Source organism: Ochotona curzoniae, unplaced genomic scaffold, assembly GCF_017591425.1.
Source record: "Ochotona curzoniae isolate NIBS_2020 unplaced genomic scaffold, NIBS_Ocur_1.0 contig_2599, whole genome shotgun sequence".
Classification (NCBI taxonomy): Eukaryota; Metazoa; Chordata; class Mammalia; order Lagomorpha; family Ochotonidae; genus Ochotona; species Ochotona curzoniae.
This window is the reverse complement of record NW_024465520.1, coordinates 5,704,876-5,719,134: the sequence shown is the minus strand read 5'-3', so window position 1 is coordinate 5,719,134 and position 14,259 is coordinate 5,704,876. Positions and strand designations below refer to the sequence as shown.

General features: G+C 40.5%; 1 protein-coding gene across 1 annotated transcript; it reads right to left on the bottom strand.

Annotated features, from left to right (window-relative positions):
* Positions 1-839: 839 nt before the first annotated feature.
* AGTR1 (angiotensin II receptor type 1) lies at positions 840-2,894 on the bottom strand. The gene has a single exon (XM_040974912.1). The coding sequence runs from the start codon at positions 2,874-2,876 to the stop codon at positions 1,797-1,799; it is 1,080 nt and encodes a 359-aa protein (XP_040830846.1). The 5' UTR covers positions 2,877-2,894; the 3' UTR covers positions 840-1,796.
* Between the last annotated feature and the right edge of the window lie 11,365 nt (positions 2,895-14,259).

The window sequence follows — 14,259 nt, the reverse complement described above, 5'->3', positions numbered from 1 at the left end:
TCCACGGGCTGGCAGTCAAGGTAGTTCTTGGTGTACTCACTTACAGCTGCAAGACGCATCTGGTAGAAATGTCTGCCACACATTCTAAGCACTTGTCACAGAGCTCCAGTGGTTCAGCATTGGCTAGGCAAGTAATATGACGGTTTCTGAATTCATGATGAATGATTGAAAAGATGAATATGTTCATAGGGACATAAAAATTGGAACCTGTGTGTGTGTTGGCATTTATATTACTCTTGAGTGTTTGGGGCACTCAACTCTTTGTAGTAAATATTCTTTTCATGTGGATTTTTGGGACATTTCAAGACTATGGAGTTTGCTGAGCCTCTCAATATATAAATGAGTAATAAGTCATGACATCCATGCTAACATTTTGTGTAGTAGAGTCTCAACTTCATTATTTTGTTATAATAATTCATTATAATTCATTATTAACTTATAACTTGTGATGACCTGAAATTTATTAAAACAGAGAAAGTAGAAGAAAATGCATTCAAATGTTGCAGTGATCATTTTTTGAATGGAAAATATTTTTCTATTTTTTTGTGTTTTTCTAAAGTTTTCAAGAATGATAATATGTTCATATTAGAAATAGTGCCTCATTAAAAATTATGTGTAAAATAATCAGTTTTAGTTTTTAAGAAGTAAGACTTTTTCCTTAGAAAAAGTCAGAAAAAATCAAAGTCCTGTGTTTTTTTCCAAGTGGTATAATCTAGCACAATGTTTCCTTGTTTATGTTTTCAATCACAGGATATGAAATTTGGAATCAACATTACTGATTTAACAGTTACTGGAATTTAAAATGAAACCATGGTCATACTTACAAAAGACATCTTGTCTTAAAAAGTAAGTCAACATGTATTTGAAGTGATGACGATGAAATGCATTATAATAAAGTTATTTTATTTAAGGTAAATATATCTTTGCCAGATTTGATTCAAGTAACATCGCTTTAGCAATATTGATATACATATAGACATATGTGTGCATATATTTATATATACTACATATTCTTTGTTGAAACAGCAAGGAATACTTTATGATATACAATCTTTTACTCAAAACTATACACACTTTTCAAATATGAAACAAAAGTAATACGAACAGCGAAATGATTACCTGGAAATAAAATGACACCTTTACAAGTATTTAACTCTGACACAGAATTTTAGTAACACCATTACACAAGTAAGCCATTTTGCCACCGTGATTTTGGCAGTATAAATCTTTAAGATTCTGGTTGACTTTCACAAAAGATTCTGAAACTTGACAACTCCTGCTGAACAAATCTTTATACAAAATGTGAAGTAGCAGGTTCAGGTAGGGCACAATTGCTAACAGCTAAACAGGCACAAAAAAAATTTGCCACTCCTCGGACACTGGGCAGAACTGTGCTGGACACTGCGCTGTTGCTTCTCCACAGATTTCAGACACTGGATACCTTGGTGCAGCAACGGAAACTAATAGAACAAGAGCAGACTGGGGAGACTGCGTTTCCGGCTCTAGAATGTCTCAAATGCGCAAGTCATCCCGTTTCCGACATCATTCTTTGAGCAGCCGTCATCCCTTTCATGCCAAAAAAAAAAAAAAAAATGTGGCTTGGCTTTGCTTTGTTGCAAAGGAAAAGGAAAGCTTTTGTTCAGAGCTTTAGACAAGCCAGTCCAGTCCACTGGACCCCCATTTCTCCGTAAATCCTGAAAAGTAGCTAATGTTCCTTTGGCAGTGAAGGAATGTGCAGGGATGTTTCTTTGGCCCCTTCTTGAACAAGATTTCTTCACCAACAGGTTTTGAACGTGTCACTCAACTTCAAAGCAGGGCACGGGCTTCTTGGTGGACGAGCTTACGTTGTCTGAGGGGCGGTAGGACAGCGTGCTCATCTTTGTTGACAGGTTTGAGTGGGATTTGGCCTTCGGGGGAATGTATTTAAGAAGTTGGAGAAAATATTTTTTGAATTTTTTCCCCAGAAAGCCATAAAAAAGAGGATTTAGGCAATTGTTAAAATAGGCAATGCAAATGGTGATGGGCATGGCGGTGTCTACAATATCCGCAATTTTGCAGTCATGGATGACACCCAGCTGAATCAGCACATCCAGGAAAGTGAATATTTGATGGGGAACCCAGGAGAAGAAAAAAAAAAGCACAATGGCCATAATGATCTTAAAAATATCATCATTTCTTGGTTTGTTCTTCTGAATTTCATAAGCCTTCTTTAGGGCCTTCCAGATAAGAGTGTAACTTGTAAGAATGATCAGAAAAGGAAACAAAAAACCCAGAATATTTTTGGTCAGGCCCAATCCTATGGGGAGGGTTGAATTTTGAGACTCGTAATGAAATGCACACACCGTGATATTGGTGTTTTCGATGAAGAATACGTTTCGGTGGATGACAGCTGGCAAACTGGCCAAGCCAGCCAGCAGCCAGATGATGATACAAGTGACCTTGGCCACAAGCATTGTGCGGCGAAGGCGAGACTTCATCGGGTGGACGATAGCCAGGTAGCGATCGATGCTGAGACACGTGAGGAGAAACACACTGGCATAGAGGTTGAAACTGACACTGGCCGAGGCGATCTTGCACAGGTAATTGCCGAAGGGCCAACGGTATTCCATTGCAGTGTAGACAGCCCACAGGGGCAAAGTCAGTAAAAAGCACAGGTCAGCTAGTGCTAAATTCAGAAGAAAAACGCTGGCCACAGTCTTGAGTTTCATGTAAAAGTAGATGACAATCACCACCAAGCTGTTCCCAAATATTCCCACCACAAAGATGATGCTGTACAGAGTAGGAATCATGATGAATATGTAATTGTGCCTCCCTGCTTTGGGACAGTCATCCTGGATTCTTTTGATGCCATCTTCCGTAGTAGAATTGAGAATCATTTTGGCCTCCTGAGTTGAATTTGTCTTACCAAAAGCAGCTGGGGGAAATAAAAATGAAAAGATAAAATACAGTTAACTTCCTGTTACTTCTCCATCTTGAACTCAGAAACTCGGTTTTAGGGAAAATACAAAAGTCTGTTGAAGTAACACTGAAGCAATAAAAGCAAGGTTGCACACTTCATTTTTACAGCATGTTGTTTTTGTAGGAATGGCAAGTCTCCTCAAGGAGATATCCAAGTGGGATCCTATGTGAACAAACCTATCTAAGTTCTTTGTGTTGTTTCTAGAAGTCTTAGATGTTGATTACAGACATGTAAATCTTAAGAATGACTTGAATTTTTTTTTCTGAGATAAGCAAGACTAATTTATCTCAGCATTGTGACACATCTATGCCTTAGTCTTTATTTTTTCAAGAAGTTATTAGTAGGGGGCTGGTACGATGGCTTACTTGGCTAAAACTTAGCTGGCAAGCACTGGCATCTCATGGGGCACTGGTTCATGACATAGCTGCTCCACTTGCCATTGAACTCTCTGCTATGACCTGGGAAAGTAGTGGAGGGCAAAATCTTGGGACCTTGCACCCTGGAGGAGGTACCTGGCTTTGGATTGGCTCAGCTCCAGCCATTGAGGCGATCTGGGGAGTGATTCCCTCCTTCACTCTATAAATCTGTTTTTCCAATATAACACAAATAAATCATTCTTTTAAAATTACTGGTTTTCCTTTTATTTGAGGGATGGAGAGACAGAGACAGCAGCCTGCCATCTTCATCTCACTCTCCGGATGTCTGGGATCCCACACAGGTGGCAGGGATCTGGTGGGGAAGCAAGGCATTGAATGCTGCCTCCAGGTACACAGTCGTAGGAAGCTTGACTTGAAAGTACAGCCTGGGCTCAAATCCAGGCATTCTATTATGGGCTCCAGGTGTCCCAAGTGGCATCTAAACTGTGGCACAAAGTGCCAATCCCCCTACCTCATTCTTTAAATTACTTCTTTTCTCTCATGAACTTTACTGAGTCATGAACAGTTATTAGCATTCTCTGATAAGTATTGAGCATAGATATTTTGTGAATACTAAAGAACTGGTTATTGTGGGAATAGATTTCAGAGGAATTGGAGGAAGGAGTCTAGATTGGGCAAGAGCATACTTCCCCTATGGCTTTGCAGGCCTCTTACTCCAACAAACTTTATGTCTGTACGCCATTTCTGGAACTACCCCTGAGCTTCACCAATTATATGAAAAGGACGTCAAGTGAATAGATTATGCCAGGATTATCAACTAGACACCTGTAATGAAGACTTGAGGTAAGGGCAGTTCTCCAGGACTTTAGGTAGAGTCAGGTGTTAAGAAATGAGCAAAATTAAGCCTTTAACAAATATTTTCTGTGATATCTTTACATATCCAAGGATCAATAGATAAGATTTAGAAAACTGATGTATTCTACCCCAGGTAAGTGTCCAGGAACTCTGAGAGGAAGGCTGAAGATGCTGCAAGAATAAGGTGACACAATGTGGCATAATTACACTAGGAGGAAAAGCCAGCACTGGTCATGGTAAAGGACTGTGAGGCAGGGCGTGGCGCTGGGTCCACAGAACCAGTTGCAGCTCCCAGAGTAGATGCTAAGCTGCATTTGGCTGTGTATTCCCTTGTAACAGCCTACCCTGGGGAAGAAGAAGACCACGGGCAACACCATTGGTCTGCCCAGCTGCTCCAAGGCACTGCACACTACCTGGTAGAGTAGTGTTCATCTTCCCCCCCCCCCCAAGGTATGCTCTGCAAAAGACTCCAGTGGGAAAAAGAATGAGGTCTTTGGGAGAAGCTGAAGGAAGGAGAAGTGACCCACAAAGAACACCAAATGTGTGAGCCCCAGAAAGCAGCTCTATTTTTTTTTTTTTTTTTGCAAAATCTTTCCTCCTTTTCCCCTCGAGCAGGGGTAACGCAGGAGCATCCCCATGTCTGGTCTCATCACAGTTTCTACCCATCCTTTGTCATTTATGTGAATTCTACAGTACTTTTCACCTTAGGGAAGCAGTGGGGAATGTCCGGCCCAGGGAAATCACTTGGTCTAGCTAGCTCTGCCAAGGCAACCACAGGCAGGATTCAAAATTCAGTAAGTTTATAGCAGAATCGCTTTTAAATTGATAATTTTGTATGGACTATGAATGCCATTATAAATATCCAAATGACTGGTAGGAAAGAGGTTCCTTAGCTTTGGTGGGTGAGAGAATATGATCTGAGGTTAAAAGTTGTGTAAAGGGAACTTCTTTCACCACCTGCCAATCTTGGTGGTGCTCGGTAACTCAACTTATTTCTCTGAACATGAGCCTCAGTTTCCTCATCCATAAGAGGCAGTGATTTTTCCTCATCCAGAAGAGGCAGTGATTTTTACTGACTTGTCTACTAGAACTAAGTCAGGTAATATGAAAGAACTGACCTTCCCAATAGTGTTTTATAAATATTCTGTATTTAAATCTTTACTGTTCTTTTTAAGGTAAGATAAGCATTGAGTCAGAACAGCCATGTACTAAGAAAGCATGACAGATTACAGGAAAAGGCTTATCACTGGCAAACTCCTTCCCTTGCCATGAAAAGGCTAAAAATTCCAAACAATTTTCCCCCTGGAGTGTGAGTAAAAAATTATTCAAAGCAGCTGAACAAATCTGTTGTGTGTCAGGTGGGAACTTGGAATATGTTGCAAACATGGAGGTGGGCCCAATGTAGCCAAAACTCTCACTCACTCACTGATTCTGTAGACGTTATCTTGGGTTTCTTGACAGGATCCCTCGTTCTCAGAAACAAGCGTAAGAAAGAACATTTTCTTTCTTTTCTAAGAATATTTTCCCAGAACTTTTGATTAGAATATTAATATCTTCTTAAGCTTTTAGGCCAGCCAAAGCCAATCTAATTAAAGTGTTCATTATGAGCTCATTTGTAAATGAGTTTTCAATCTAAAGAAAAAAAATATACCCCATAGTTCCCTATGATAATAAAGTCGGAACTAAAAGACCAAGTAATTATATTTTAGTGTAGTTTGCTATCAAAGTATCTTTCTTAAATATCAAGAAGGAGAGACCAGGGTTAGTAAGTCTTTTGTAGTGATAAGAAGTTCAATAAACCATGCTGTTTAGAAACCATTCTGTTTATTGCTCCTGCTTTGTAATTCAGACATTAGAAAGCAACCATTTCTCTTCCTATGTGTGCCCCCTCCCCAACACCCAAGTAACACTATGGGAAACAGCTTTTCGTCAGTACTCATTTATGGATTCCTCAACTAACAGAAGTTATCACCAAATTTTTAGGCTGACTATATGTTTCTTAAGAAAATTCTCCCATTCTTAAATCTTATTCTTATGCTACCATTTTATGAGCAGCTTTGTTCATTCCACAAACATTTTGAACATGTGTATTTGTAGAACCACTATTTAATTGTTTGTAATTTCTCAAAGAAGCATTTTCCTTGTCACACTTGTGGATACTCTTTTCTGGTATTTGTCTTCCTTTTGAATATCATAACCTTTGTGCATTTCATCTTTGGTGGCAGTTAAATTCCTTAAAGAGGGTTGGTTGTATAGTGGCAGGCTATTAACTTTTACTTGGGTATGTGATACTCATGGATCTAGAAGATTTTTTCATAATGATTTTCAAGCTGCTTCTAAACATTTTTCTGCAGAGACCATGGATTAGGACCTCCACCCACTCTCAAATTCCAGCTGGTCTGGCTTTTTGATTTTTAAAAACAGATTGTTCATTTTACTTGCAAGTAAGAGAAAAAGGCAAACTAGAGAGATCTCGCCCCAATGGCCAGAGCTTGGCCAGTCCAATTGGACAGATGTATGCTCCAGGTTTCCCTTGTAAGTACAGCAGCCCAAGACTTTGGGCCATCCCCAACTGCTTTCCTAGATCACAAGCAGGGAGCTGGAAGGGAAATAGAGCAGTCAGGACTTGAACTGGTCCCCCGAGGACCAAGCTGTTACATCATCATGCCTGGCCTGGGTTTCTGATTTTCTCATCATGGGTATGTAGGCACTGATTTTTCAGTTCCTGACTTTATCCAGGAAATACTGTTTCAATAGGCTTTAGTACTGAAGTCTAGCGAAATTGACTTTCACACTGATAAAGTCACTAGAACTTTATCTCCAGTTATGTATTTTTAATTAGTCTTTCTCTGGCCCATGTGATCTCAGCTCTTAGAGCTGTGTTTAGAGTAACAAGAAAATTTCCATGCCTGCTTAGTGCACTGCTTCCATCTCGAGTACAAGTTGCCTGTTTATTATGCAGAGGTAATCCAACACACTTATAGTCAGGCCTGTTGATGAAGTATCCGTATCTTTCCAGCCTGCTGAAGATCTCAGTAGCCCTGAAGAGGAGAGCAGGGAAGAGTGCCTGGCACCATGGCACACCTGTCTAGAACTGACTTCAAGTCAGAAGCAGTGCTTTTAACATTGTTAAGTAGTGGCCAGTGTTGAGACTTCAGTAAGGCTGCTCCCAAATGAATCTGGTACCTCTTATGTCTCAGCTGCTCCACTTCCAATCCAGCTCCCTGCTCATGGCCTTGGAAAAGCAGCAGTATGCTTCAGCCCCTGCCACTGATGTGGACGACCTTGATGAAATGCGTGGCTTCTGTCTTCTGCCTGGCTGTTGCAGCCATCTGGGTGGTGAGCCAGCAGACAGAAGATTCTTTCTCTCACTCTTTGTCTAGGCTTAACTCTTTCGAATAAACAAATAAATCTTTAAAAACTCAAGTCACACTAATTATGACAATTTCTTCTAATGCAATGAGGATTTTATGATATGGTTAAGTATTAAGGGTTTCCTGGGTTTTGGCCCTCCTCCCATCTCAGTATCATCTACAGGGGTTTGACCTCACAAGAAATGAAAGCTCTGTACATAACAGCTGTAGCCAGCAGTGGTGATGGTGTTGCTAAGTACCATCTTTCCAGATAACTCTCCTCTTTGCTTCATTTGAAGAAGCTAAGAACTCAAAGGACCCAGCTTTCTGAAAGGGATTCAGAATTGCCTTTAACTCAGGATCTAAGTTTCATGAAAGTGAAATGTTAATCCCATATTTTAGTTTCTCAGAAAATATCCAAGACTGTCTTAAGTTTCTCAATATCTCAACTTCTTGATTTTTTTCATATCTATCTCATTTCAAAATGGAAAAGAGAAAGAGGTAATAATGAAAGACATGTGACCAAGCATAGCATATATGCTTTACAAATCTTTGACATGTTGGTGCAATTTTTTTTTTCGGTGAAAAATCAAGTGTTTGCCTAATACATGGACACTTCAAAATCTGTGTGCAAAAATGGATTTGACAGATGCTTACTTGGGTGAAAAGTTTTCAAAATTGTTGCATCATTTTTCATAGGATCCATTTTTATAAACTTTTTGAAGACTTCTCATATGAATAAATTTCAAAAAAAAATTGCAACAAAAGAAACTTATCTGTTCATTTCAATTTTTTGCCCATAACATTTTTGAAGTTCCTGAGTACAACATTTGGGTAACTGGATAATGGGTTATGGCCCTAGACCTAGAGAGGTCAAGGTTATGGCTCAGGTCCTGTTTGAACTACTTACTCTGTTCTATTCATGTCCAAAGTCTGTGAGCCTATCCAGTGTTACTGGTATTCCTCCATGGTACCACAAACTGGAAAGGTGCAAACATATTGGTTCATTGTAGAAAATTAAAATCAAGAGGTGTGCTAAAAAGTCAGGGATTATGTGAGGTGGGTGCCAGGTCCACGATCCCTTGGGGTGGGGTGTCTGGCAGGGCCCAGGTTTCCTTGTCCAGGCACTTGGCCTGTGTGTGAGAACTAGTCCTCCTCAGTGGAAAAGATGGAGAGGGCAGTTGTGGGCAGTTGGCCAGATCCACAGAGTATATGGCAGCCCATTGGGGTCTTCAGAATATATCTGTTGCCATAACAGAGGACGGAGAACAGAATGGATTGGACAACTACCCTAGCCCAATCATGGCAGCAAATTCTGGGCGAATGGAGACTCTAAGGTTGATTATGTCAGCCAATGGACATTGAAAATATTCCTTCATCCTTGGATTGGTGAGATTAACAACATTTCAGAACTATCAAAACCACCTGGGCAGAACCCTTGGAGCATATGCCACATCAGGATCCTGGGTCAATATTGGGTGGTCTGTCCCCACTCCTGGGCACTGGGGTACTTCCTCTTGTCTCCCTCCTCCCCCCAGATACAGTAAAAGAAATAGAAACCTTGGAAATCATGATCACACCCACTTTCCCCTTACCCTCGATCCTTCCCAACTTCATCAACTATGTGAACATCATCTAAAATTTTTTAAAAAGTCAGGGATGACATCACATGACAAGGAGGGCACAATGTGATATTGCCAAAATGACTTCTAGAAAAATCAAACTGCCGTCCAATTCTTTGTGGGAAGATATGACTTTCAAACATTTAACAATTAGTGAATGTGGTCCAGTTGCCAAGATAAAATAAAAACAAGGAGAGCAAAGTGTTAGAAAAGAGCCATACAATAGTGCCTTATTTAGGATTTAGAGTTCATCTTTCTGAAAAATTATAAGAAAATTCTGTTCAAAGTAAATGGATATTAGAAGGATATTTTTTACTGATTTTATCATGTCTTATTTTGCTCAGTTTTGTACGGGTCGTGCATGTTATATCTTTTACTGTTTTGGAATGAAAATGCATTAAAAGTCGAGAAACAGCAGGGTGGTCCTGTGGAGAGAGCAGTGCACTGGACAGCTGGCTGAGCCTGCTCTGTCATGGCCACTGACACACTCTGACGCAGGTAATTAATCTCTTACTCAGTCATTCCTTAAATATTGCAACATATTTAGAATGGGAATACCAGCACCTGTTCTCACTTTTATTTCACAGATCTTTAGAGCTGAAAAAAGGTCTTTGGAAAAAACAAAGCCTTTTTTTTCTGTAAGAATTACTGAAATAAGTTAGTGAGGGAAAGCTCAAGCCTTCAAAAATTAATGAGAATTTAGCAGAAGTACTTTTGATGATTATATACAATGCTTTTCTTACAAGGATCATAAAAGCTTAATCCTGAAACAGATAAAATGGTAAAGATTGTATATCTTCTACATTGAATCCCGTGGCAGCAAACCTTCAGATACAAGCTGGGGGACTTAGGCCAAGTATGGCCTAAAGATATATTTTCTTTGATACCTGCCTACAACCAAATGTTTAAAACTTCTGGGCTCTGATTTCTTATAGTTCATTAATTCAATATGAGTCTTCTGTATAACTGAAATTTTTCTAGTAGGCATATTAAAAAAGCAACAAAAAAAGATAATGAAATTTTAGTAATATATTTTATTTACCTAGCATATCCAAAATATTATCATTTTAAGCCCCAGCTTTATTAAGATTTATTTGTTTTTATTGGAAAAGGAGATTTAAAGAGGGCAGGAGAGACAGAAAGATCTCGCCACTCATTCACTCCCCAAATGGTCACAACAGCCAGAGCTGAATGAATCTGAAGCCAGGAGTCTCTTTCGGGTCTCCCACGCGGGTGCAGGGTCCCAATGCTTTGGGCTGTCCTTGACTGCTTTCCCAGGCCACAAGCAGGGAGCTGGATGGAAAGTGGAACAGCTGGGTACGAACTGGCGCCCGTATGAGATCCCGGTTTGTGCAAGGCTAGGATTTACCACTGAGTCATTGTGCCAGGCTCTATCATTTTGACTCTATCAGCATAAAAATTATTAAGATATTTTACATATTTTTGCCAATTTTTTTTTCAGAATTCTTTCTTTTGAGACTGGACATATTTCTAGAGCTGGCTGTGGCATTGGACAACACAATGTAGGAGCTTCATCCAGTCCCATCTCTCACCTGGCCCTTCAGACAGTGGTTTTGGAGGTGTGTTCCCTGGAACAGCATTATCAGTATGAGCCAGGGACCTGCTAGAAATGTAAATCTCACACCTCACCCTACACACCCTGAATCAGAAACTCTGGGTGAGGTTCAGAAAGTTTTGTTTGGTAAGTCCACCAGATGGTGATGACACACACCTGTTTGACAAATGCACACTCTTGTTATCTTCATGTGCAACTGTGTTGTGCAATAATAGGCAAAATAATAGGCAAAACCAAATCCAACAAATAGCAAAGGTGCCCTCTGCGAAAGTGTTATTTGGCTTGTATGCAGCATCAGTGATGGAATGGGTGCCACCGCAGCAGGCCAAGCTGCCACTTGCGACTCCAATTTCCTACAGCTATTTGAGTGCTTGCTGTTCTGCTTCTGATCCAGCTCCTTGCTAACACACCTGGTAAGGCAGTGGGAGATGGCTTCAGTGCTTGGACACCTGTCACCTGCGTGGGAAACGTGGATGGAATCCCTCAGTCTAGGCTTCAAACTGGCCCAGCTCTGGCTGTTGCAGCCACTTGGGAAGTAAACCAGCAGATGGAAGGAAGGTCTGTCTCTTTGCTTGTCTTCCTCCATCACTCTGCCTTAATAAATAAAATGAACACATCTTAAAAAAAAAAAAACCCTGACATATGAGGCTTGGGCATTTCCCTTAGCAAATAAGACCCTGGTAAAGGCACCTGTGGCTCATGCTGGAATACCTTGGTTTGGTCCCGGGCTCTTCCCGCTCTGATCCAGCAGCTTCCTGCTGAAGCAAATCCTGGGAAGCAGAGTGATGGTTGAAGTAATGGGGTTCCTGCATGCATTTCAAGGTTTCAGAACTGGCCCAAGGCCATTGTGAGAATCGGGGAGTAATTCAGAGGCTATGAGCTTTCCCTGTCTCTGCGCCTTTTAACTTAGTAACAGTGATAGTGATAGTAATAATAATAACAATAAATATACCTGAAGTGTGAGAAACTCCTAAAATATGCTGAGATTTACTCATTAAAGTGCATGCTTTTTTTCTAGGATTATATTTATTTGAAATGCAGAGTTAATGAGAGAGAGAAGGAGGGAGAGAGAGCTATTGTCTATCTGCTGATTCATCCTCAAACGACGGCAAGGGCAGGGGCTGGTCTGGGCTGGTCCAAGCGATAGGAATTTCTTCCAAATCTCTCATGTTGGTGCAGGGGCCCAATTCCTTGGGCAAACCTCTGTTATTTTCCTAGGTCATTAGCAGAAAGCTGGATCAGAAGTGGAGCATCCGGATCAGAACTTGTACCCATATGCGAAGTCAGCATCCCACGTGGTGGCTTAACTTGCTATACTGCCCTACCGCCACCCCCACCCTCCCAAGTGTATTTCTTTTATGTATCTTCAAGACTGGCATCGTGCAGATGTGCCCAGAAGCATATAGCTTAATACAATAGCATTTTCATCTACTTACAAGTATCTGAAATCTGATTTAAGTTGGGTGAGAGTGATTCTTAACCTCCATAACAACGCAAGAATTAAGATCTACCTGGAGACAGAACACTATTATTCCAGGAAGGGTCCAAATCAAGGCAGTGGGAGGAGCATAGAGCCAAGGGGTCTGAATGAAGAACATGACTTTCCTTTAATGAACTGTAGAGTCTCTGGTTGTTCACTCAAAACGAGACTCATTATATCCAGTGATGGTAGCGATGCTGATGTTTGTGGCGACCATGTAGTAATAAATATCTGTTCAACCTGAATGATGGCGATCTCGTGAACATCAAGTGAGACAATGGATGTGCAGGTGCCATGAGCTCCTAGAGCTTTGGGATTTTTGTTGGCGTTGTTAAATTCACCCTGTCATATAAGTGGCTTATTTTCCCCCCCGTAAAACAAATTTAGCTAAAGGAGATTGGGAAACTGCATATAAAATGGAAGAAACCAAGTACTATTTAGGGATTGAAAAGCTTAGCGGAAAAGCTCCTTGGGCTGGATAATTTTTGCCAGTGTTATTAATTTCTTTTGAGTATTATCTAATTTTAAAGCATAATATATGATACTAGCACCACTGATTCTAATAAAAAAATTGGATCATTCTATAAACTACTATTTATCTCACTTCTTTTCTACCTGAGGTTACTCTGCTTTCTAGTTAAGCATCCTGGGGTGAGAGGCACGGATGCGGAGACAGTACAAATCAGCAACACTTTTGGACAACTGAGAAATGAGATGAGACACCAGTTACTGCTGATGCCTGCAAAAACTTCATTAACAATAAACAAGTTATAAGACATCACACATGAAAGTTAAAATGAAAATACAGCCCTCTCCCCCCCGTTTTTATGTGCAGTCTTGAGCAGGAATTAAACAGAATTGTTTTCGAAGGTAATGCACTATATTTTTGTTGTTGTTGTTTTCTGACTTTTTCTCTCATAAATATAATAGAAAATGCGTCCCTTGGTGTGGAAAGCAGAAAGATGTTAAAGGACCGTGTAGTAGGACATTACGCATGCAGCAGCAGCTCTTTAAGACAAGGAGATTGGTTTTGAACATTCTGTGCCATGCCACGACCACCGTTCCCTCTTCCTTTTAACCTTGCGTGAGCAACATCTCAACTCCACTTCCAACAAGTGTGCTTTGGCTTTGATTATCAGCAACAAAACTGTTCAAGTCAGCAATGGTCAACAGCACCTCTACTCTTCCTGAACTGTGCTAGCACAACTGCCCTGGTAGTATTTCCCTTTCTTTGTATCTTCACAGCTGCAAAGACTCCTCTTACTCTTCCAGCTAGTTAAGCGGACTCGACTCTTGTCACACAGTTACAAGCCTCCACTCCAGAAGCAGCTGTGGTTAGGGAGGGAGGGAACCTCACAGAGGGACACCGGGAAGCACAGTTTCACTTGAGCCAGCAGAAATTTCAAATGATAAGCGAGTGTGGCCGAAATAGCTAACATTCTCCAGTTTTATAAACAAATATTTTTGGCTGAACTTCTTCAGCGCAATTCTTTCTAGGTTCAACCTCTTTGCTCAGTTCCAGATGATGACTTTGTAGGTTTAAAATCATTTGTTATTTATTTTTTTGCCAATTAATTTCGGTTCTTATCTCCTGCAAGATGGGTAAAGCTTATAAATCAAATTAAGGCGTGAATGTGAAAGATCATTCTCAAATGTCCTCTTGGAAAATATTGACATAGATCTTCTTTATACATAGAAACCTCCGAAAGCACTTAAAGGTTTATTTCTGGACCATTAGCCATTTGTCAGAAGCTTGGGATACGGGAGTTACGGTACTTTGACAGGCTCAAAAAGGAAGCCAGAGCCACGTGGAGACGGTCAGCTCTATCAGTGGGGCAGAGGTCCACTTTAATGTCCTCACTGTGAAACTTCTGCACAGAGTAACATACAAGTGTTACATCAGGTTATATAACTTATGATGATTTGGTACTCTGTATTTCTGCTGGTATCTGAGCCCCATCTGGGATTTCTAGGTTCTTTCCAGTAACAGCGCTAACATTTATCATTTATGATTAATTGAATACTTAGTATGAATCG